The 23,855-nt window shown below is 40.0% G+C and overlaps 2 protein-coding genes, 1 long non-coding RNA gene and 1 pseudogene across 6 annotated transcripts; all 4 read left to right on the forward strand.

Moving 5' to 3' along the window:
* Nucleotides 1-1,803: 1,803 nt before the first annotated feature.
* LOC113006645 (potassium voltage-gated channel subfamily V member 2-like) lies at nucleotides 1,804-5,785 on the forward strand. Its single transcript, XM_026142723.2, has 2 exons — nucleotides 1,804-3,342; nucleotides 4,878-5,785. Exons 1-2 carry the CDS (start codon nucleotides 1,825-1,827, stop codon nucleotides 5,175-5,177), a joined length of 1,818 nt encoding a protein of 605 aa, XP_025998508.2. The 5' UTR covers nucleotides 1,804-1,824; the 3' UTR covers nucleotides 5,178-5,785.
* A 1,475-nt stretch (nucleotides 5,786-7,260) lies between these two features.
* Nucleotides 7,261-12,680, forward strand: LOC113007066 (N-acetyllactosaminide beta-1,3-N-acetylglucosaminyltransferase 3). 3 transcript variants are annotated; one of them, XM_080289624.1, is made up of 4 exons: nucleotides 7,308-7,400; nucleotides 10,200-10,288; nucleotides 10,592-10,724; nucleotides 11,381-12,680. In XM_080289624.1, the coding sequence occupies exon 4, from the start codon at nucleotides 11,391-11,393 to the stop codon at nucleotides 12,531-12,533; it is 1,143 nt and encodes a 380-aa protein (XP_080145750.1). In that variant the 5' UTR covers nucleotides 7,308-7,400; nucleotides 10,200-10,288; nucleotides 10,592-10,724; nucleotides 11,381-11,390; the 3' UTR covers nucleotides 12,534-12,680. The 3 variants fall into 3 exon arrangements, with proteins under 3 accessions (XP_025999212.1, XP_080145750.1, XP_025999213.1); XM_026143427.2 differs by lacking the exon at nucleotides 10,592-10,724 and having other exon boundaries at nucleotides 7,261-7,400; XM_026143428.2 differs by lacking the exon at nucleotides 10,592-10,724 and having other exon boundaries at nucleotides 7,341-7,400; nucleotides 10,177-10,288.
* Nucleotides 12,681-15,703: 3,023 nt separating this feature from the next.
* On the forward strand, nucleotides 15,704-17,113 carry LOC145420405 (uncharacterized). The gene is made up of 2 exons (XR_013901708.1): nucleotides 15,704-16,538; nucleotides 16,619-17,113. It is a non-coding gene; the product is annotated as an uncharacterized LOC145420405 (long non-coding RNA).
* A 3,963-nt stretch (nucleotides 17,114-21,076) lies between these two features.
* Nucleotides 21,077-23,805, forward strand: LOC145420369 (N-acetyllactosaminide beta-1,3-N-acetylglucosaminyltransferase 3 pseudogene; annotated as a pseudogene). Its single transcript, XR_013901675.1, has one exon. The product of XR_013901675.1 is annotated as an N-acetyllactosaminide beta-1,3-N-acetylglucosaminyltransferase 3 pseudogene (transcript).
* The last annotated feature ends 50 nt before the right edge of the window (nucleotides 23,806-23,855 follow it).

Here is a 23,855-nt window from a genome sequence, read left to right on the forward strand (position 1 = left end):
GGACTGATGTGCAGTTTAACTGTAAGTGCACACGTATATGACAATGGTTGGTTGACTCTGTCTGAGTGTGGTTCTGCTGGAGGTTTCTTCCTGTTAAAAGGGTGTTCTTCCTTTCCACTCTCACCAAGTGGCTCCTCACAGGGGTTCATTGAATTGTTGGGTTTTCTCTGTATTTTTGTAGGGTCTTTGCTTTACAATATAAAGCACCCTGAGTCATACGTAGTTGTGATTTGGCGCCATACAAATAGAACTGATAGCTTCTTCTTTGCATTATAGAGTTTTAACCTGTATCTGAATGGCACTATGAACTGTGTTCACAGACAGTAATCTCTCTCATTTAATGCAATGCCACCTGAGGGCCCAAAGATCACAAGTATTAGCCTTGTCCCTTGTGGACAGAGATTTCTCCAGATTCTCTGGACTTATTGACAACAGTACGTATGCACTGTAAAAGAGATATTCAAAGTCTCTCTTAATCTGAAATTGCTCTCTGATTTGTTGTTGTTCTTTTTTGCAGATTGGTGAGCCTCTGCTGATATTTGTTTCTGATAAACTCTACATCTCTAAGATGCTCCTTTTATACCCAGTCGTGTTACTGATGTGTTTTTGATTAACCTAATTAGTTACAAAAACTCATCTTTTTAAACTTGCTTTTGGTTGATTTTTATTTTTGTTTTAGCTTCTGTGAAGCACTTTGTGATTTTTGTCTTGAAGGGTGCTATATAAATACAACTTTACTTACTTGTTTTGCAGAAATTGAAGAATTGGACTGCATTTTATTAAGGCTGATAAACCTTGTTGGGTTCAAGACAAAGATACTGAAGTTTTGATGTCAGGTTAACTCTAAGTTATTTATGTAAAACTCCACATTTCTGCCATCTGTGCTGAAGACTGTAGAGATGACAGTGGACTTCAGGAGACATCCTTCAACACTGCTCCCCCTAACCATATCAGACAGCCCGGTGTCAATTGTGGCAATCTTCAAGTTCTTGGGTACCACCATCTCCCAGGACCTGAAGTGGGAGACCAACATCTCCTCCATCCTCAAAAACACCCAGCAGAGGATGTACTTCCTGATACAACTGGGGAAGTACAGTCTTCCACAGGAGCTGCTTATCCAGTTCTACACTGCAGTCATTGAAACAGGACAGGAGCAGACTGTAGCGGACTGTACGGGCAGCAGAAAGGATCATCGCCGCCCCCCTGCCCTCCATCCAGGATCTGTACCTCTCAAGAACCAGGAAACGGGGAAAATCATCACAGACCCCTCACACCCTGGACACAGACTTTCTCTACCTGCTGCCCTCTGGCAGACAGTACAGAAGCCTGCAGACCAGGACCACCCGACATAGGAACAGTTTCTTTCCCCTCACCATCTCCCTCTTAAACAGTTGAACTGTCACACTGCTCACACTGCCAGACTGCAACTGCACCTTATGTACATTCTGTAGTATTCATTCCATTTCATTTTATCCTGTATTTTATGTGTATAAAATTTAGATGCTGTGATTTCAATATTAATTTAAAAAAAAATGACCACTGAGGGTGGCACAGTGGTGCAGTGTTTAGTATTGTTGTCTACACGTCAAGGAGGTTCTGGTTTTACACTTCCTGGTTGGCTGAGGCCTTACTGCGTGAGGTTTGCTTGTTTTCCCCGTACCTGCGTAGGTTCAAAATCCTTAAAGCAACTTTGTTTACTAATCCTGCCCTCCATGCCCCTCCCACCTAAATATACAACTACTTAAAGGCACCTGGAAAGGTCCCAATGAGATTAAATGGATAAAATCCCTGCTGCTTGTCCTGATCTTCTGGTCGTAAAGTCCAATGTGTTGTCTTTGCTGTAACAAACAGAGGAAATTCCTTCTGTCCCCTAACTTCCAGGAGTCACCATATCAGCCACAGCTGAGCCATCAAACAGGAAAACCCCGTTTTCCCTGGGATGTCAGAAGTGGCTGCAGGATCAGATATTCGTGGATTTACCATGTGTTGATTACATCCCTTTCTCAGAGTCTTTCTTTTAATGGTTGTTTTCCTCTTTCTGTTCTGTTGCATTTCCTGTCTTGGACCACAGCTGATATGGCTTGCTCAGAGAACGCTCAGCTGCAAACATGTTTGCAGAGCTCCTGCTATAGTGTCAGCTCTCTCTCAAAGTGCACAAAGGGTAATAAAACATTCCCATTTTCTCAGGAAAAAACAGCCAAAGCGTGGAGCTCACTGAAGAATCTGGACTATCCTGGGATTAAAGATGACTGCCCTAAAGGTGAGAAGACACCCAAACCCCAGCAAAACATGAACTTAAATGTAGGAGGGAAAGTGTTTTACATTCCAAGAATGTGTGCAGTTAGATATCCTAACACTCGAATAGGTTCCTTAGCTCTCTGCCGGGACCAGGCAAAACTCCTCACCCTCTGTGATGACTACTCTGTGTGCAGCAACGAGTTCTTCTTTGACCGGGATCCTGCCTTCTTTCACCACATCTGCCATTTCTATGCAACCGGAGTGCTTTGGATCATAGTGGAAATGTGTCCCATCAGCTTTGAGGAAGAAATTGCATACTGGGGCCTGAGCCTGAAGGACACACAGCTCTGCTGTTGGATGGTGTTTCAGGAGAAGGTAGATGAGTTGAAGGAGAACCTGGAGGTGGAAAGAGAACTAATGGCTGAGGTCGAGGTAAAGTACAATGATGATTATTTCAAGGACATGATGTTTGGGGACGTTCGGATGACTATGTGGAACATTGTGGAGAATCCGTACTCGTCAACTCTTGCGAAGACTTTCACTCTGCTCTCTAACCTTTTCGTGCTCTTGTCCATCGCTTCAATGTGTCTCAACACTGTGGAAGAACTACAGTCGTACAGAATCGATGACAAAACCTACATGGAGTGGGGAGAGATCGTCACCATTGTGTTCTTCACCTTTGAGTATTTGATTCGTCTCATCACCACTCCTGACATTGTATTATTTTTGAAGAGCGGACTTAACTTTGTGGACATGGTTTCAGTCATGCCTTATTTTGTCCAGATCATCTTTGAAGCCTTTACTGACTCCGAGGATGTGAGTGCACAAGAAGACCTCAGGGCCATGGCCCGGGTCAGTAAGCTCAGCCACGTCCTCAAAATTGTCAAGTTGCTGCGGATCTTTCGGATTTTGAAGCTAGCCCGCCACTCGACCGGCATGAGGGCCTTTGCATTTACTCTGCGGAGGTGCTACCAGGAGGCCTATTGCATTTTTCTCTTTATCGCCTTGGGAATCTTCACATTCTCTGCTCTTCTGCATTCAGCAGAAAGGGAAACCGAAGGCTCTCCCATCAGCAGTATCCCGTACGCCTGGTGGTGGGCAGCAGTAAGTATCACTGTCTGTAGCTATAAACTCCACATCTCCACGTCTGCCTTTGACTTTTTCTTTCTAAGCAAACATCTGCCTATTATGTGCGCTAATAAAAGAAAGGTTCAACACCAGCCGGCCAGGCTTCTACCTTTCTACCTTTAAAAACCCGCCTTCCAGCCAAATGGCTTTTAGCTAGGCTTTAGCTTCAGCCAAGTGGAAGCTAAATTGGCTAGTCATTCATATGTAAATTAGGTTGTTATCTGGGAATTCTGGAGGGGAGTGGGGGTGTGTGAATGAGGGGGTGGGGGAGCTGCTAAAAGCTGTGAACTTCCTTTTGTGTTCGTCTTGATGCATTCTCAATCATCCAGGGAAATAAATCTCCAAAAGTCACCAACTTGGAGTGTTTCAGTTTGCCATCTTAGGGAGAAATCAACAGACATGGGTGTATGTCCTTTGTTGCTGAGATTTATTGATAAAAACAGTACAAAAAACCAACCATTTGTACACATATTTACAAATAATAATAAAAAGTGAGTGAGTACATTTCAACATTTTCAGCAATCACTCACAATCCTGGCACTGCCATGGAGGCAGTTGGCAGTTAGAAATTAGCAATCATTCTCACACACCCACTCCCCTCCAGAATTCTCAGGTAACAACCTAATTTACATATGAATGACTAGCCAATTTAGCTTCCACTTGGCTGAAGCTAAAGCCTAGCTAAAAGCCATTTGACTGGTAGGCGGGTTTTAAAGGTAGGTTTTAAAGGTAGAAAAGCCAACTGGCTGCTCTCGGGGGCTCTAAGTGTCAAAGAAATGTGTACTACAGCACCTAACCCAAACCAGCCGCTTATTTCCTTTTGCAGTCTTTTTTCACCTACCTACTCTTCCCCTGAGCAATAAGTTGAACGTTCTAACACCTACAAGTGTGACTTTCACCTGTCTAGAAATGTAAATACTCTCTAGATCAAAGGTTATTATTCCACTACTTATTAGTCAAACACAGAAATTAATTGATTTTCACAAATGTAACATGCAGTGATCTGTACTTATGTTTGGCTTAAAAAACTAAATTCTTCTCAGCATTTTTTTAGTCTATTTGCATAAATTTCTTAAATGTCATTTCATGAAAGGCAAACCCTGCCCAAACTGTTTTCTCATAAAGAATTAGAAGATGGCAATCCTAACACTGGTCAACGGAAGTGGTCTGCTGTCTGTGCTTTTTCTTAAGTATTTTGACACCTGCTAGAGCCACAAAGAGGCTAGGGTGTAGGTTTTGATGGAAGCAGCAGCCTGATTGTACAGAACTGTCCAATAAAGTTACACATTTTAATGTTTATACTTGCACTGCAGACTTCAGATAATGTCTTTGTGTTGCTTTTGAAGTGAAATTAAACAAGTAAGTGTCGATTCAGCAGACATTTTCAAGGCCAGCTGTACTACTTGTTAGTGTAAACTTTTAATTCATTCTTAGAATCAAAAATAACTCTGATTAAAGGAAACATTCCTGGAAACTGAACATAGGATTTTGTTTCCCCTTTTCTCTCTCAGGTCAGTATCTCCACTGTGGGCTACGGGGATGTGGTTCCTGTAACTATCCTGGGCCGCATCGTGGCCTTTGGATGCATTACTTTTGGGATAATCCTCAACGGCATGCCGATTTCTTTCCTGTTTAACAAGTTCTCTGATTACTACAGCAAACTAAAGACCCAAGCTTACAATTCTACCTCAGTCCAGCGCCGCTTTCAGCTTAAGAAGAGACTCAAGCGTAAAATGGATGCATGGTTCCATCCCTTTGAAGAAGATGACACCACAGCCCAATCCCCCATGCTAAGTGCATCTCATACATGACCACTGTGTACTGTGAACGTGCTGCAGCCTCAAGCTGCCTTCAAAAGTTAAAATGTGGTGCAAAAAAATTAAACCTAGCACATGTGAACGAGGGCAGGAAGAGGAAGTGGAAAGTTTCTTTGTACTGATGCAATTTCAGGCCTGGTAGTTTCACAACTACCACATGCACCACTGTTTCTTTTTCATTTTGTATGTATCTTGTATGTAAGTAATTCATGCGATTGAAAAGGAGCCTGGATGTCCAACCCAGGTATTTTAACCTCAGGTGAATCCATCGTGATGCTTATCTTCCACCTGACACCAGTGAATTATAAATAATGAATGCCTGCCAATGACACCTTCTTTTTTAAGTATGTGTCACATGCGACTGCGACATACCAAACAGGGCTAAAAGGGGTTTCTGGTTACCATATAGGTTACACTGTAGATTTCCCGCTAAAGCAAAATTGTACTAAGGAATAACGACCTTGACACGATGTTTTGGTGAAGGTCAAATCAAACGTTTCTGGATAAAATGTGAGCAGGTTTTGACATGTGCCAAGAGGAAAATGTATTCTCTCTGTTCCCAAATGACTTGGGATTAATAAAAACAAATGAATACAACAAAACTTGCATCTATTATGTTGCAGTATGTTAGCCTCAAAGGTTAAGTAATAAATTACCAACAGTTTTTAAAAACTGTCCTTAAAATAGATGTTTATTGAAAGAGAGTTGCATTTTCTGTGCAGTTTCTTTACACTCACTGCTTGATGCCTGATAAAAGAAAATGTTTATATGGCCTTATCTGAGCTCTGTACCAGGAAAATAAAAGGTCATTTTCACATTTAATGTCTGGGGGGAGGACTTCACAACAGTTCCTGTCATTAGACTGGTGCTCCCAGTTCTTAACAGTGTTTACTGTAAACATTTCTATACGTTACTTTTATTTTGCCTTGTGTGTCCTGTGGAAATTCCATTTTTTTAAAGTCTTGATGCATGCTCAATCATAGCAAGTAAAATAGTAAAAGATATAACAGCAATGGGCTGTGAGATCAGTTTCAAATGCGTCCTAGCTGTTCCCGTACTCCTGACACACAAGGGATCACTAAAGTGCTTAGGCAGCAGTTGTCCTTCTCTCCTGGATACCTTGGAGCTTTCTTTTTGCCAAAGCTGGGAAGGCTTTGACAAATGTTCAGCTGGGCCTACTCAGGGCCTTCTTGATGTGATGTTCTTCTGCTTTCCTGGCCACTCGGTCTGTGGGGATGTAATTTGCTCTGTGTTGTAGTGTCCTGATGACACCCAGTTTATGCTCCAATGGATGATGAGAGTCAGACTGATTACACTGATCCATGTGTGTTTACAGAACACAACACCTTCTCAAAAAAATCCAAGGTGTTCTGGATATGGTGTTTAGAGCTGCCTGCTAACGGATTGAGGATTGAAGCCAGAAACTTTGACATGTTATAGGGGACCGAGTTGATGATACAGACAATTGGTCTGTATGTAATTGGGGAGATTTAAATGCTTGTAGCTGTGCAATGCCCGACCATTTGGTTGAAAAGGAAGCTCAAATCTTTAACTGGATAATGTGATCTTTCATAAATTCTGCTAAAGGATTTCCTTAGACTGCGTTGTGTAAAATGCTACTAGTGGATGTATAAATGGTGAATACCTCAATCACCCAAGCACTTTTTCTAAGTACTTTCTATCAAACATCCACACGCATTCAAAATCCAGTGGATTCAGTATCTTATCCAAGGATACTTTAACATGCAGACCAGAGCAGCCAGGAATTAAACCACCAACCTTCTGATTAGTTGATGACGTGCTCCACCTCCTACAGCTACAGCTAACCTAATAGGGAATAACCTTTACTTTTAAGGTTTTATTATTAGGTAATCATAGTACATTTTATTTAAGCAGCGTCTTAATGATATTGTAATACTTATACTTCATTTAAAGTATTATAATATCATATATCCTATAATAATCACAAGTAATATTATTTCTATAGATATTTGTTATTAATCAACAGTCAAAGTAATTGAAATTGTGAAAGAAAATAGTCATAGCGGGATGATCGCAGATCGTTACCGACAGGCAATAGATGAGGAGATGACGCACGGGGCGGACAGAACAACGCCCTGCAGTGCAGGGACCTGAGCTTTTCAGCCACCGGATTCTGGATTCACTATTAGTCTGACTTCACTACAGACACAGGAGAGGGGCGATCTTCTTAAACTTGTAAGTACTGTACACAGCAGCTTCGCGAAGTGCTGTCTCTGTGCCCGTGCGCGTCCTCGAATAAAGTTTCCGTAAAGTAACGGGATCTGGCATAGGGAGCATCACATGTTTAGTTTGTACTCGGCGTAATTGGGATATATTACTGGCTATAATAACACAGTTTCCTGAGAAATTACGCATAGACGACAAATGCTGTTTAAAAAAATTTTTTTTTGGAGTGTCGCTTTTTAAAATCTCTTATTTTATGAATCTTAACTGTCCCCTAGATTAGTTTACAATAGTTTAGGCATGACTCGCTATTTGAGAACTCGACGAAAGCTAAAGATAAATGTCTTCTGATGCTTCAGCCATGCGCGACGTGTTACTTTGCTTACTCTGCTTACTTTGGCTTCCACAAACTCTGTCTGGTTTGTGGAAGCCAAAGGAATTTAAAAATTCCTTTTACAAACTAATAATCGTCGCTTAAAGCTCGACTATTGTCCATTCAACAATATGACACTATGTAAAAAAAAAAATCAAAAATCAAAAAATGGACTTAAATGTTCACCAATGCTTCTTTTAATCTCCCGATGGTTTATAAAAATTACATTTGTTTAATACGCCTTCTGTGTGATGGAGCTGGCAGATATTAACTAAATACTAAATGGCACCATATTAAAACAAACTGGAGAACACAGACAACAAAGACCAAACAACAAAAATATAATATAATATTTGGCAAAAAGATTACAGCCTGTGGCTACTGATGCTTTGATGACAATACACTATGAAAGGATTTAATAAGAAATATATATAATAACCATCGGACTTGCAGATTAAAAAGTAAATAGGCATATCTTCTAAATCTCTTCAAATGACTGTTGTACCTGGACATGTTCAAGACTGAAAGGAGCTCTCATTGTCTGAAAGTAGAAACACCACAAAGTAAAAACCACATTACAAGTGAAAGTCTTAACCAGACAAGTGTACTTAAAACCTGTGCAATCATTCTCTACCTTGTCCAGAAGACTAATTTGACTGCTGTTTATCATTTTGCTTTTTACAAAACTAGCCTTCTGTATTCGTGAGTCTGCACAGTATGTAACTGGTTAACAATTGTCCTTTGTATTGTAACAGGAAATTGAAATAAGCATAGAAATATTCAGCGATCCTAGTAAATAACACTTTCACACACAGCAAAAATAATTTTAAAATAGGCCTATATGTTATTCATCTTTTTAATTGTTTTTGATGTCGTGGCTGTCACAAATCAAATACTCACGACACTGTGCAGTTAACTTCCGTTTTCCAGTCCATTTTTGTGGAATCCAAAGCTAAGCCCATTGTTCCTGACTTTACCCTGATGTTGTGCCAACTACACAAAAATCACGCAAAACAAAAGAGTGTCACGATCCTGGGTCTTAGGACCCAGTGTTTTGAGTTTTAGTTCATTTTGATGTTTATAGTATGTTTAGCTCATTAGGCCTCCTATGTTGATTTGCTTATTAGTTCCCCCTTGTGTTTCAACCCATGTTAAGTCTCCCCTGCCCTTCATGTCTCTCTGTGCCCCCTCTGTTCTGTTTATGGTGTGTCTTTGCATGTTTGAGTTTCTTGTTTTCTGTCACCCTGCATTGTGCATTATGTTCTCATGGTTGGTCTTTTGTTACTCCCTCTAGTCTAGTCTCTTGTGTTCAAAGCTGAGTATTTCCCTCTGTGTATTTTGGTTCTTAGACCTCTGCCTTATGGTTTGTCTCTGTTTCTTAGTTGCTGTCTCCACTGTGTCTAGTTCGCGTCTCTGTGTGATACTTCCTGTTTTACTTTGAAGGTCCATGCCTCATGTGAGTGTTTCTAGTTTTGCGTCTCTGTCTCGTCCAGTCCTGATTTCTCCCAGCTGTGCCCTCCTTCTGTGTCTCATTCCCTCGTTATCCCTCTGTGTATTTAAGCCCTGTGTTTCTCTTTGTCAGTGTCGTAGTCTCCATCATAGCTGTGTGATTTTTCCCTGTGGCTCTTTGTGCTTTAGTTTTCCCAGTTTAGTTTATTTTGTATTGTTTTTCGTGTCCCACTTCACGCCAGCAATAAAGCTGTGTTTTTTGAGTTTACCTTTTGTCTCTGTGAGTTTGCGTTTGGGTCCTCTCCTGCCTGCCACACAGCCGAAACATGACAAAGAGGAAGAAAACTAGTAACAGTTAAAATGGTCAACACTGAAAATTCTGCTTTAACCTCCTAAGACCCGAACTCTTCCACGACATGCATTTTTAATTTCTCCTTGATATTTGGGCATGTTGAGGCCCAATTAATGTAAAAACAAAGAATTACCAGATTTTTTTAAAAAGAAAAATAAGAGCCACATATGAGGATATTTGTTTAAAATTTTGATAGAACAGTAGCAATATAATGTCCTTGTAAGTAGAAATCAGGCCCATGTTGAGCAAAATTGAGTATTTTGGTCTAAATAACCCAAAATGTGATGTCCACATATGTGGACACCAGGTCCTAGGAGGTTAATAACAACATAAAGCAATCTGCCGCAGCTGTCCTACCGCACTAACATGCTTAAGGATTGCTGAACACTGTTACACTGCACATTTTGAGTTTTATTGCTGTCAGATTTGCATTTAAAAAACACACAAAAGCCTGTGTGGACTGGGAACTCCCTTTTCTTTCTTTCTTTTCCCCCGCTTCTTTCAGAATGACTGTGTGGTTTTATTACTCAATGTCAGAAACCACCTATGTAACATATTCCATCCATTCTGAGGACACAAAACAACATTTGATTTATTTTTATTTTGTGTGACAGCATCCTGTGTGTGGATTTTTCAGGCACATGTCCAGCTGCTTCATGTCTGCTCTGAAGCTCGGTCTCCTCACTCCTGCTGGCTTGTCACTCTGAGAGTCATGTCGTGGTGCAGGTGAGTTTGCATTCCTGTTGCCCAAGTGTTTTTGTATGTTTTTTCGTGGGAGGGTGTTGCCTTCATTTCAAATTAAAACCAAAATGTTAGTTTTGCATAAGTGTTAAGCCACAGCCCATGAGGTGTCAGGGCTACAGCAAAGAATTTGATAATTAAAATGATGCTTCAGTCTTTTGCAAAACAAACATCAACTGTACTGTAAAAAGGATGTGTGAAAAACATATGCTGTTACATGCGTGTCGCATTTTGTGTGCATGCACAAATATTTTCAACACAACACATGTTCTGTTTAATTTAAAACAGGAAGATGAATGCTTTGAATGGTCAACCCATGTGCACCACACGGTCTACCATTAAGGCACCAGCATTAGCTCTGTTGGAAGGAATATAACACCCATTGCTGCATTTTAAGCTGTTTGAGGATTGATTTTAACAGGTGAAACCTCAGTGTAGATCTCAGCCTGCAAACACGATCACACCAAAGTGACACAACCCTTACTGATACAGTATCACATTACAAGACAAGACAAAGGCAACATTATAATAAGGCCCATTGTAACGATCACTGAGCTAACACTGGTACGTGATCATTCTAGAGTTAAAGTGCACTCTGTCCTCATGTTTCAGGAAATCACAAGTTTACTCTTAAAACCACATTCAGAGCAAAGGATCATATTCTGAAAAATAATTTCACCTTATGCCTATGCCACAGATATAGAGAGCAATTGTAACATACAAACAAGTCAACAAGTGTTTTAAAAACCACTGTATTGTTAGCTAATAAAGGGAACATAGGTTTATGTTCAGCAATACTCTGACAAAACAAATTGCAAGTTCCCTGCAAGTTATGCCCTTGTCAGTGCAATGTATGCTACAGTTGCGGGTTTAACCACATCACCCTAAAGGAACTTTCAAGAAGAATGCGAGGGTCTTATGCACTGCACAAGTAGTACGTAAATCTATAAGGCTTTGGCTCACATCTTTGTGTTCACTGCATGCTTGTACTTGCTTCTAATCAATAACTTCCTCAATAAGTTAGTCTAGTTTCATTCTGATCTTAATTAATCTCTGTCTTTTGTCTTGTCGCTACAGAGTTTTGAAGATGAAAACCATCAGGGCAAGAAATGTATTGATGGTGGTAGCACTCGGGCTTTTGCTCCTTCACCTTTGCAAAGATTTTGTTGACCATAAAACTATAAGTTTCCACGTAGATGTTAGAGAGGACCACAGCCGACTGACGCAAAACACCAAAAACAGCACATATGTATTCTCATGGCCAAAATGTCAACAAAAAACATCTGCTGCCAACATCGCTGAGTTCAACTCTTTGCCTAATTCTATCAAGGATTTCCTCTACTATCGCCACTGTCGCCACTTCCCCATGCTACTGGATGTTCTGGACAAATGTGGAGGAGCTGATAAATCTGGAGAAGTCTTTCTTCTTCTGGTCATTAAAAGCTCTCCGGGGAACTATGAACGCAGAGAGGTGTTGCGCAAAACGTGGGGTGAAGAGAGGTTACACAACGGTGTGTGGATTCGACGGATCTTCATCTCAGGAACGACAGAGAGCGGGTTTGAGAAGGAAAGGCTGAACAAACTCCTGGAGCTGGAGCAACAGGAGCACAACGACATCCTCCAATGGGATTTCAGTGACACATTTTACAACCTTACATTGAAACAGATACTCTTCCTTGAATGGATGGAAAGGAACTGTCCCAATGCTCACTTCCTGTTGAATGGTGATGACGATGTCTTTGCCAACACAGACAACATGGTCGAGTATCTGCAAAGCCTCAAGGACAATGATGGAAGCCAGCACCTCTTTACTGGCCATCTGATCCAAAATGTTGGCCCTATTAGATCACCAAACAGCAAGTACTATATTCCTGTTCAGGTGCAGGAGTCAAACTCATACCCTCCTTATTGTGGTGGCGGGGGCTTCCTCCTCTCTGGCTATACAGCTTCAGTCATTTACAATATGTCCCAGTCTATTACCATTCTTCCCATTGATGATGTTTACATGGGGATGTGTCTGGCCAAGGCAGGACTTGGCCCCACTTCTCACATGGGCGTCAAGACAGCAGGACAACGCGTTCCATCCCACAGTTTAGACCAATACCATCCTTGCTTTTATAAAGAGGTTTTACTTGTGCACAGATTCCTTCCAGCTCAGATGTATCTAATGTGGCACAGAGTACATGATCCAAATCTAAGATGTGGTCTCTCCAGCCAAAAACATTTGTAGCACCAAACTTTAACTTCTAGGCAATAATAGAGCTTAGTGATGTTCCGGTTCCTCCTGCTTCCAGCTCAAATGAACATGTAAGTGTTTGTTTCACATACTGAAAAGAGAAAAAACTTTTGCTGGACAGAAGGGACTGGCACATACCAAATGAGTTGACAACATTTGAACAGGCAGGACTGGCTGTTGCGTTACAATACAATGCATTATATTTTGTCTTTGTCTCACCAAATCTTGTACCTTTCTTTACCAGATTGTCTAATATTACTTAATAGGTACTATACTGGTTGGATTGCTAGATTTTTCTTTTGCTTGAAATGCCCACTTACTGCACAGAAAGAATGAATGTGAATTTTAAGTAGCCATCAAGTGTAAAGTTACGCCTCATTTTGAGAATTCTCATTGGAAAATGAGTCCACATTTAAGGTCATTGGGTCTGATTTTCTATATTTTAGTATCACATAAAGTTCAGCATAGCTACAGCTGATACAGACTAATAAAGGCCATGTTTTAGTAGACAAAAGCTGCCAGCTAGAGTGCAGCCGTGTGTTAGCTACCTTGTCCTGAGATTAAGGACATGAAAAATGGCCAAGAATTGAAAAGTTGGCTCTATATTGCATAATTTACTGAATTTCCATCACGTAGAAAATGAGCCAGGTGTAAGGAGAGTTACCAAGTTAATGTTAGCTGCCTGTAAATCAAATGTGAATTTTAAGAGCTGATTGTAATATTTAATTCATACTTTCTGTTGGAGTTTTTCTGTATGTCGCGTGCCAGCCAGTGTGAAAATCATGAACAGATGACATATAATCAACCAATTCAAATGTAAAGCATTGCAGAGTACTATGGTTCATCTGTATGGGTCTTTTCATGCTACGATTGTATGGAGGAAAGTACATTTTGCGGGTTAAATTGGTTATAAGAGCTGGGTATTTATTTACAATAAAATACAGCAATGATATGAAAACATTTTATTTATGTATTGTTTTTCTGCACAAAGTTACAAAGTGCTTAAAATATACTGAGACTTCTCCAAAAATAAATACATACATTAAATAAAACAGGACAAATAACAATGCAATTCATCACCTAAAAAGAACGATTGAACTCATGTTTGAGTTGGTTTGATATTTTAAGTTCTACATTTGGTAAATTTTACACTGCAGTTTAATTGTACCTGTAAACTTCTGAACAATGCCCAGCTCTAGATCTGACGCTTGTGTTGCCGCAGATATCATCCAAAATAATTTCTCAGGGTTTCTTAAGAATAAAAGGTGTAATATATATATATATATATATATATATATATATATATATATATATATATATATATATATATATATATATATATATATATATTATATTCTTAATCCTCTTTGTTCTGTTAAGCCTTCTTTATTTTGTTTGTTTCAGCCTCAATATTTCTGTTACACAAAGGGATTTGTGCCTTACATCAGTGTTGCAGAACATAACAACTGGGTGTCGGTAAAAGCCGTTACAAGTAGTTGCCAGTAGGCAATCCAATGCAGGATCACTGTTTCATTAAGAATCAATATCTGTTGTTGCAGATTCAGTATGCTGAATCGAATATATGCACAAATGTTCAAATCTGTTTGGGTTTAATGCTGCTAAGTAAGGGGCTATATGTTGTACGGTTAAACAGCTTTAAATGGTAACTGTGAACTGCATACACTGGCAGTACACAATCGTTTTAAATAAGATGTACGCATAATGTCCTTGGACCTTTTTTGTTTGGGTGTACCTGCGCAAGACATTTTGGAGGATTATTTTGTAATAAACATTGGGATAAATATTTATAAGCTGCCTTGGATTTTGTTCATGTCTGTAAAAAAAATTGTTATATAATTCTAACCTTACTTAACACCAGGTGGAGGAATGTGAGGAGACTGTTTGGGTCCGTTTTAAATTCGTTAGGTTTTTTAAAAGATGTTAAGAATTAAATTAAGGGAGGATGAAAGCCAACATAACAGACAAAGCAACGCTAACTGAAAGCAACGCCTACAAGGCTTGTTTTTTTTCCCTCTCAGGGGAAGAGGTGGGCCGGCGGTTACTGTGCCCTTTTTTCGGTCTTTAACTCAGCACCTGCTTTGCATTGCCCAATCAGTGTTTGGTATTTAAGGATGTCTTTAATGGCAAATAGGTTACTTTAATAACTGTTCAAATAGTTACTTGCATTTTCTCGGGTAGACTGAAGAGGATAGCTGGTATTGCTAATCTGATTCAAACACTCTATGGAAATGACAGCATGGACAAGGACTTCCTTGTTGGATAACTGCCTGCCTGTTTGCTGCCCCTCCAAATCTCATGTACCAGAAAATAGCAAGTTGTATAAAAGTCAATTGTCTGGAAAAAGTGTTAAAGTGTGTATCATTAACAAGAACTCTTTAGCATGTTCCAAAGGCAAAAATGCACCACATCAGCCATTTTTGAATGCCCAAATAGTCATACTTGCTAAGAAGCAAAACAAACCCTTTTTTAAAATTATTTTTTAACTTCCGTCACTTCCGAGATCTAACATTTGACTTGCGAGGTACGAAGAAACCACAATTTGTCACACAGCACTCCAGTCACACGCTGTGTCCCATCAGCATCTTTTCAGACTTGTATTTTATCAGTTCTGCTATGATCTGAATGTGTGCATTCGAACTTCTTCCTGCAGAAAGTAAGAACATGAGCAGCATTTCCCAACTGTTTCATGCATAGAAGTAAAACATGCATCAGCTGTCTGTGCAACAGCGAGAGCTTCACTTGCCACAGTGTTGATGAGGGTTTGCTAGGTGACTCCACCTCCAGGACATCTTTTCTATTTAAATATGGGGTGGCTCCTTTATTAGTCAGTGTTGAAGTCACTGTATCAGATAAATTTGTTTGCTCTGAGAAAATGGAGAGGTAGCATTTTGAAAATTCATTTGATTCCAGGTTATCTGTGGCTTCGAGTGCAGGGCCCTGTTTCAGGAAGCCGGTTTAGTGGAAAAACTGAGTAAGTATACCCTGAGTTAACGAAAACTCTGGGTTTTCGGTTTCACAAAGCGAGTTTAGATGAAGCCTCAGTGAGTCACTATGACGACACACTCCGTGAAGCTAACCTGCCCCCTAGCAGGTTTACTACAACTAACCCTGACTGTCTCCGCCCCTTTGTCGGAAACCTGACAGTAGGAAGTGTCGGACATGGCGTGCCCCTTCCTTGAAGAGCCAGTAGATCGTGAAGCCCAAATTCTCCGCAGAGCTCTCCGCCGGGAGAGAGTGATCAGAGCGCGTTTGGACATTTTATCATTTCCTGATGATTTTCTGTGTGAACGTTACCGTTTCTCAGCACAATCTATAATTTATTTGGATAACATCCTCAGGCCATATATTACGCATGTGACACATCGTGGACATCCTCTCAGTTCTGTACATATTATTTGTATTGCACTTCGGTTTCTTGCAAACGGGAGCTTTCTGTATAATATTGGTGACGCTGAGCACGTTTCCAAGGCTACCGTCTGTCGGGCAGTCAGGAATGTTACAGTTGCACTGAAACGTCTCCTGTACTCGTTTGTGGTGTTCCCCGGTCATAGACCCACAAGATTTATCAAAGAGGGATGCCACAAAATTGCAGGTATCAGGATGACCAAAACTTAATTTATGATGTGGTGATACTTGGACTACTACTTAAATTTTACATTTATTCTCACGGTTCCCAGGCGTGATTGGCTGTATAGATGGCACTCACATTCCAATCATTGCTCCTTCAGTAAATGAAGGAGACTATGTGAACAGGAAGTCTTTCCACAGCATTAATGTACAGGTACATAGTTCCCTGTAGCATGTCAAACTAACAAATTATTTCATTATAGTAATGGATGCTAATTTGTGTTCTCTGCACTGTGAAGATCATATGTGATGCTGCCAACATTATCACAAATGTGGAAGCCAAGTGGCCAGGCTCTGTCCATGACTCACAAATATTCCGTGAATGTACACTGAGCACAAAATTTGGACATGGTGAGTTGAGAATACTTTAAAATATATAAAGACCAATTGCTTCAGGGACATTTGAACTGAAGTGTATCCTTCTGTCTTAGGAGAGTTCACTGGCTACTTGCTTGGTGATAGGGGGTATCCATGTTTACCCTATTTGCTTACCCCTTACCCTGACCCTGAACCGGGCCCACAGCAGCGATATAATCTGGCTAATTGCAGGACAAGAGCCAGAATTGAAATGACTATCGGAATGCTTAAGGCCCGGTTCCAGTGCCTGCAAAGACTCAGGGTCACCCCAGAAAGGGCATGTGACATTATTGTGGCATGTGTGATTCTTCACAACATTGCCACAATTAGAGGAGAACACTGTCCTTCTGAACCAAACATCAGCAGTGATCCAAACCATGAACATCCTGACCCTCCCACGGACATACAAGATGGAAGAGCAGTCAGAGACACCATATGTCACAATCATTTCCTTTGACCCATCACCTCAACATGTTGAAAGAAGAATAAACAGATTTTTTGTTCAACTGGCTTTATTGGTCGCCTGTGTTTCCTGTACACAAAGTATTAAAAGATGTACACCTCATAAAGTGTCTCTGTTGCTTCCTCCTCTGTAACAGCTGTCAATGTTTCTTCATTATTTTCCTGTAGTAAAGAAATAAACAACATTGCTGTTCTACTGTAAACTCATATAATCTGTGGAGTATTACTCACAACTGCATGTTGGTCTGGCTCAACAGGAGGCTGCACCAGATGCAGTACACCATCAACTGATAGAATATGAGGTTTATACAGGTCACTTATAACTTACAAGGGACCAAATGGCAATTAACAAACATACCAATCACCTTACACTTCATTGTCATTATGCTCTCAAAGACAACCAAGGCTGAGGGAAGGCAAAATCAGTAGGAAAATAACTTCACTACAAAATAATCCATTATGGTAAAGAGTTTATCAAATGAATGTGTCGCACTGCAAAGGTGACTGTGAAGAAAGGATGTATGCACATCATGTATTATTTTGAATTTACCCCCTATGTAGGCACTTGTGTCTTGCGGGGTTATTGACTCAGAGGATGTCCCCGCAGAGATGCCTTTGGCCACAGGGCGCCCACTGTTTTGGCTGAGGGCCAACTGCTCAGCCTCTGTGAGTGGTGGTGGTGGAGGACCCCCACCTGTTTTTCGGGCCTCCGCTTTTTTTCTGTTGGCTATAACGGGCCACATTTGAGCATACAGAGTAAGCAAATATGTACTTGTAATGTGCTCAGATAATTTCAATAAGTGCTTACAGAAAGAAAATTAATGTAGCCTCTAACTGCAATCGATTTACATCGGACAAACAGACCAAGCACCATGGCTCATAATACAATTACACCTCACCTGTTTGGACTATATTTTTATATTTCATTTTTACTTGCTGCCAGGCATGTTTGGGGCCTGTTGGGTTGCACCTGCGCTCACATCACATCACAAAATAAAATGTATAAAATAACAAATAAAATAACATATGATAAAATAACGTGTTAAATGGGTGGAAATCCCTAGATCAATGTTTATATTAACACTCACGTATTGACTCTGTCGGCTATGTTTTGCCATGCATGCTCCCTTTGTTTTGCAGCTGAGGCTGTGTTACTTTTTTTCTGAGAAATTTGCATGTTATCGGCATATGCTGCCATCAGAATTTCGGCCTCAAGCGCTGTGAAATACATTGACCGCGCCTTCTTTCCCTCCGTCTCCATGGTGACTCGCTTAATCTGTGCTCCACTTATCAGGGCTTTATGTATCCTCGTCCGCGCGCTTCACTTGGGGTTAAAGCAACTCCGCGTTGATTGAACTAATTGTTATCAGCCTTTCTGAAACCGAATATTCCGAGTTGGACAGTTCGGGGTTACTCAACCCTGCGTATCATTTTTAACTCTGAGTTTTCTAAACCGGCTTCCTGAAACAGGGCCCAGGACACACTGTACAATAATCAAAACATAATCAAAACATCAAAAGGCAACTGGAACATAAACCATTTGAACTCCTTGAATTGGAGTGTTTGTATGTCAGGAGGAAGCCTCACTCATCATCGGTACTAAACCCATGAGGGGGGCCTGGCAGCTGACCACGCCCCGTCACACATACTCCTTTGTACAATGTTTTTTTTTTCTATCGCCACTATACTTGCACGTTGGAGTTCATTATCTTGCTCTTTGAGACAATGATATGTAGTCAGGAAACGCTGGTCTGATCAGTATAACACCAGTCTACTTCCTGAAACACAATCCTCCTGAGTACATAGTATATATTGTGCAACTGTAGATTAGTAGACTGGTTGTTGGTTCAGTGTATAAGTGCCTCGTGTAAAAGTCAGATAAGTCACCCACGCATAGAATAAAGTGCATCATGAAAATATTTGTGATTAGATAAATGAGGTCTCTAGTAAAATTAGATTGCATTTTCTATTTCCTTCTATTATCTTCTTCCTCGTTTACCTTTAAAGAATAAAGATAAAAGGGCCTCTTTATTCTTTGCAAGATAATATGATTTTACAAAAGCTTGAGATTTGCAGCATTTGTTAAGTTCCCGCCACAACAATTCAGTCGACTTGAAGTGCATGGTGTTGCAATGGTTCAGCTAGACTTTGACTGAATCATTGCAATGCCTTGATTTTTGTTTTTCAGACATGTGGTTATTGATTTGCTTAGGATCACTGTGATGTTGCACGACACAATTTCAATCAAGCTCTTGTTATCAGACAGAGGGCCTCACATTTGACTCTAAAATACCTTGGTATAAAGGAGTTCATGTTCACCTCAGTGTCTGCAAGGTGCCCAGGTCCTGTGGCTGGAAAGCAAGCCCTAATCATCACCTCCCCACCCCTGTGCTGACAGGTGGTAAGAGGTGTTTGTGTTGATGTGCTGGTTTTGTCCAAAGTGGTGTTGTCCATTATGTCCAAACATTTCCACTTTGGCCTCGTCTCTCCAAAGGACACTGCTCCAGAAGTCTTTGTGTAATATGTCTTACACTGTTGTTCATTTGAGGAGGAGAATCTGGTTGGAACCAGTTGTGTTGTACTGAGTTTTATTATCATATTTAAAACCTTAAATTAAAGAAACAATGTAGTTTCTTTATCTTACGATTGCACAAGCAGTGTTACACCTATTCTGCCATACTGGATCTTGATCTATATATTCTCCTCTAATGCTCATGAAATAACTAAAATGTGGAAATGGATTAATCAAACTGTCATGGTCCTCGGCCTCTGAACCAGTATTTTCAGTGTGTTCTATTTTTCTTGGATTTAAGAAATTATATTCTCTTTCCTAGAGCTTCTCAGTTCATTAGTTTCTTTATCTGTTCCCTGTGTCTGGGTCTCCCTCCCTGCTTTTGTTTCCTTCTTTTAATTTGATAGTCCCTTATCCCCTGTGTGTTATGCTATGCTTTGCCTTCCTCGGTTCATTGGTGGATTTAGTTCACTTGTGTGTTTTCCATCTCCCTGATTACCCAGGGTATATTTTAGCTCTCTGTCTCCTCTTGTCATTTGTCGCAAACTCCATCATGTTGAATGTCTGCCTCGTGTTTCAGTCTCCTAGTTGATTATTAAGTTGATTATTACTTCCGTTCCCAGTTTCCTCCTTGTCTCCTAGTCTGTAGTTTTCCTTTAAGCAATAAAGCTGCTTTTGAGTTCAGTTCTGCCTCTGAGTCCTGCATACTGGCTCCACAAACAGCTTTAAATGACACAAATGTGAAAACATTAGAAACATTTTTTTTATTACAGTGGAAAAACAGTCCATATAAACGTAACGCAAAAAGTAAGGAAATCTGCTATTCTGCTATTCAGTCTTGTTTGGCGTCCTAATTTCACACACGATTTTTACAACTCAACCATTTCAGAGTGTTGAGCAAGAAGATTGGTATAAAGGAAACACAAACATGGCAACAAAACAAGCTCTGAAAGTCATTTTAATCTGAACCAAAAACCACTGTCAGTAGTGATGTGACGTTCTGTATCGAGGCTTCGAAGCTTGTGTCGAGTAATGGAGGGGGCGTTTCCGCGATGCGCGTATCGAGGCTTGCTTCATTTATGGGAGGAGCTGAAAATGATGACGTCCGAAGCCTCGCTGCCCGGCTGTACCACGTGACTGGTTCATGAAGTGATTCCAACTTTTTCGCGAGATATGACAGCGATATAAACCCCTCAGACTTCATTCAAAAATGTGGGTGTTTGATGGAGAGTTGCGGTTAGTGAGAGGGTAAGAAAAATAAAAACTAGAGAGAAGAGTACTGAGGCCATGGTGAAGAGAAAGAGTGAATAGCATGGAGAGTGTGCTTTTCTGTCTGTTTATCAGAACCTTAAAACCTGTAAATCTAGCCCTTTTTAAATACATATATTATTAAATGTGGGAGTGCACAGTCTATCCCATTAAAATATTTGAAAACGTCAGAGCAGATATATTTCTTTATCATCCTGTCTACGTTAATGCAAGCACCGCCTAGTCGGCTCGGTGCAACCCTCATATCTTTGGGCGCAAGAACAAACATCCGTTCTTGCAGCTATGAGGTTTAAGATGTGGCAGCAGACAGAATAAAATCTTTTTTAGGAAGTGACTAGCTTACATTTAAACTATACAGAAACTGCAAAACTAAACTGTGAATTTTGGATTCTTAAGTGATCAGCATACTATGCCTGTCCTGGGAAATTGAAACTTGGATTAAATCTGGATTTTGATGAAGCTAATCAGACAATTATCACATTTCACCACATCTCACTGCATTAAGGTTTGTATGAGTTAATGTGGTTATTATTTTAAAAATATAAATATATGTGTCACATGTTGATATTATAGCAAAAGATGAATCTATTTTCATCAACCTGACAGTTAGAGAAAACTGAAATGAGGTCGGTGAGTCAGTAACTGATTTGTTCCTCGGCTGTGCCTTAGTAATTACTTGTCCTAATGGTTTTGATGCGTACCTTTTTTGCTGTTATTGTTGTTAGAGTTCTTCCTTGTTTTGGTTTGCAGAGTTTAAAGGATGAGAATAAGAAAGTCAAAAAATCTCCCGATAGCTGGAGTTCTTTTTTTATTGATTTTCCTTCTTTGGAGGGTTGGATTTTTCCACCGTGGGTTTGACTTTGTACCTGTGACTACCAGAAGCAAAGGCGTTCAAAAGAAGACACCTATGAAAAACTCTCATATGTCCTCGTGGCCAAAATGTCAACAAAACACATCTACCGCCAACATCCCAGGATTCCAAACACTTCCTCAGCATATCAAAGATTTCCTCTACTATCGCCACTGTCGCCACTTCCCCATGCTACTGGACATTCCGGACAAATGTGGAGGAGCTGATAAATCTGGAGAAGTCTTTCTTCTTCTGGTCATTAAAAGCTCTCCGGGGAACTATGAACGCAGAGAGGTGCTGCGCAAAACGTAGGGTGAAGAGAGGTTACACAACGGTGTGTGGATTCGACGGATCTTCATCTCAGGAACGACAGAGAGCGGGTTTGAGAAGGAAAGGCTGAACAAACTCCTGGAGCTGGAGCAACAGGAGCACAACGACATCCTCCAATGGGATTTCAGTGACACATTTTACAACCTTACATTGAAGCAGATACTCTTTCTTGAATGGATGGAAAGGAACTGTCCCAATGCCCACTTCCTGTTGAATGGTGATGACGACGTCTTTGCCAACACAGACAACATGGTCGAGTATCTGCAAAGCCTCAAGGACAATGACGGAAGCCAGCACCTCTTTACTGGCCATCTTATCCAGGGAAAAGGGCCTATTAGAGGGAATAACAGCAAGTACTATATTCCTGTTCAGGTGCATGAGTCCGACTCATACCCTCCTTACTGTGGGGGTGCAGGCTACCTCCTGTCTCACTATACAGCTTTGGTCATATACAAAATGTCAAAATCCATTAACCTTCTTCCCATTGATGACGTTTACATGGGGATATGTCTGGCCAAAGCAGGACTTGGTCCTGTGTCCCACATGGGCTTCAAGACTGCTGGATTGCACATCCCATCAAATAAAGTGGATCTTTATGACCCCTGTTATTACAAAGACTTTTTACTAGTACACAGATTTCTCCCGGCTAGGATGTATTTTATGTGGCATAAAATACACGATCCTAATCTAAAATGTGGCGATAGTAGCAATCGCTGAAGATTCATATTTTCTTTGACTTTTGTCAATACTGTGTTTGTTATAGCATCTCAGAAAAACTGTAGTGCTTTGCTTAAGTGAAAACTTCAAAGACATTTTAAGTAGCATTTCGATGCAAGTAAATGGCCTGTATTTGTATAGCGCTTTACTTAGTCCCGAAGGACCCCAAAGCGCTTTACACTACCCATTCACACATAAGTAAAAGCAGTTTTATCACAATTATGGTTGAGTAACAGCACAGAAGAATTATTACCCACTATTATTCTGTCAAAGGCTTGGTAAGATAAAACTATGGAGTCAAAGGTAATGAGAGATAGAGAGAACACTGTGAAAAACAAATTTGTATGTACTTTTTGGTACTTCTCTCTAGTCTTTGTTGTGGTTTATTTCTAATACGAATATAATAATACAAGTTTTGTAAGAGAGAGTCACTTTTAAGAATAATGTCTAACAGCTGACATCTGTGTAAGTCGACCCATGTCAAACTGGTTTGAATGTATTGGGTTAATCATTGTATCAGTCAGTCATAAATGTATTGGGGTGAAATTAAGATAAAATCAAAATACTGAAAAAAAACAAGCATGTCTTGAAATTCTGAATTATATTAATATACTTATATGTAAATATACTTACTTTATTTCTACCACTGTGTGTAACTGGACTATAAGCTTTAAGAATTTCATACAAGTCAGGAATGCAAAACACAGTGTATTACAGTGTACACTGAAGAAAATACAATATTGCATTAAAAAATCTGCACATTTTTAAGCTTAAGTTTCTGTAATATTTCAAACCCGTTCAGACACAGCTAAAACTTAAACAAGCTGCTTTTCAGCCTTACATTCTCCTTCAGTCACTGGCAAAAGCAAAAAGTGCAAATTATTCTGAAATAATACTTAATACATATTAAAGATGGCACGATACCACTTTTTTATGTCCAATACCGATATCATAAATTTGGATATCGGCCAATACCGATATGAATCCGATATAGTGAGTTTTTTAATCAATATAACTGTTTTTTTAATATCTTGCTGCTTTTTGTATAAGTTCATACTCAAGTTAAAAAACAAACAAACAAACATTAAAGCTATTCTGTTATACCTGTATGCAAAAAATACACTGCACCCAAAATATTTAATAGTTCAGCAAAACTGATCAATCTAAAAAA

This window comes from Astatotilapia calliptera, chromosome 15 (assembly GCF_964374335.1).
Source record: "Astatotilapia calliptera chromosome 15, fAstCal68.1, whole genome shotgun sequence".
Lineage (NCBI taxonomy): Eukaryota > Metazoa > Chordata > Actinopteri > Cichliformes > Cichlidae > Astatotilapia > Astatotilapia calliptera.

What these genes read in the sequence shown, in the direction of transcription:
- LOC113006645 (XM_026142723.2), top strand. Translation starts at nt 1,825, where the DNA reads ATGTGTTGTCTTTGCTGTAACAAACAGAGGAAATTCCTTCTGTCCCCT. An exon ending in ACGCCTGGTGGTGGGCAGCA is followed by an intron (nt 3,343 to 4,877) that starts GTAAGTATCACT and finishes TTTCTCTCTCAG; the next exon opens with GTCAGTATCTCCACTGTGGG.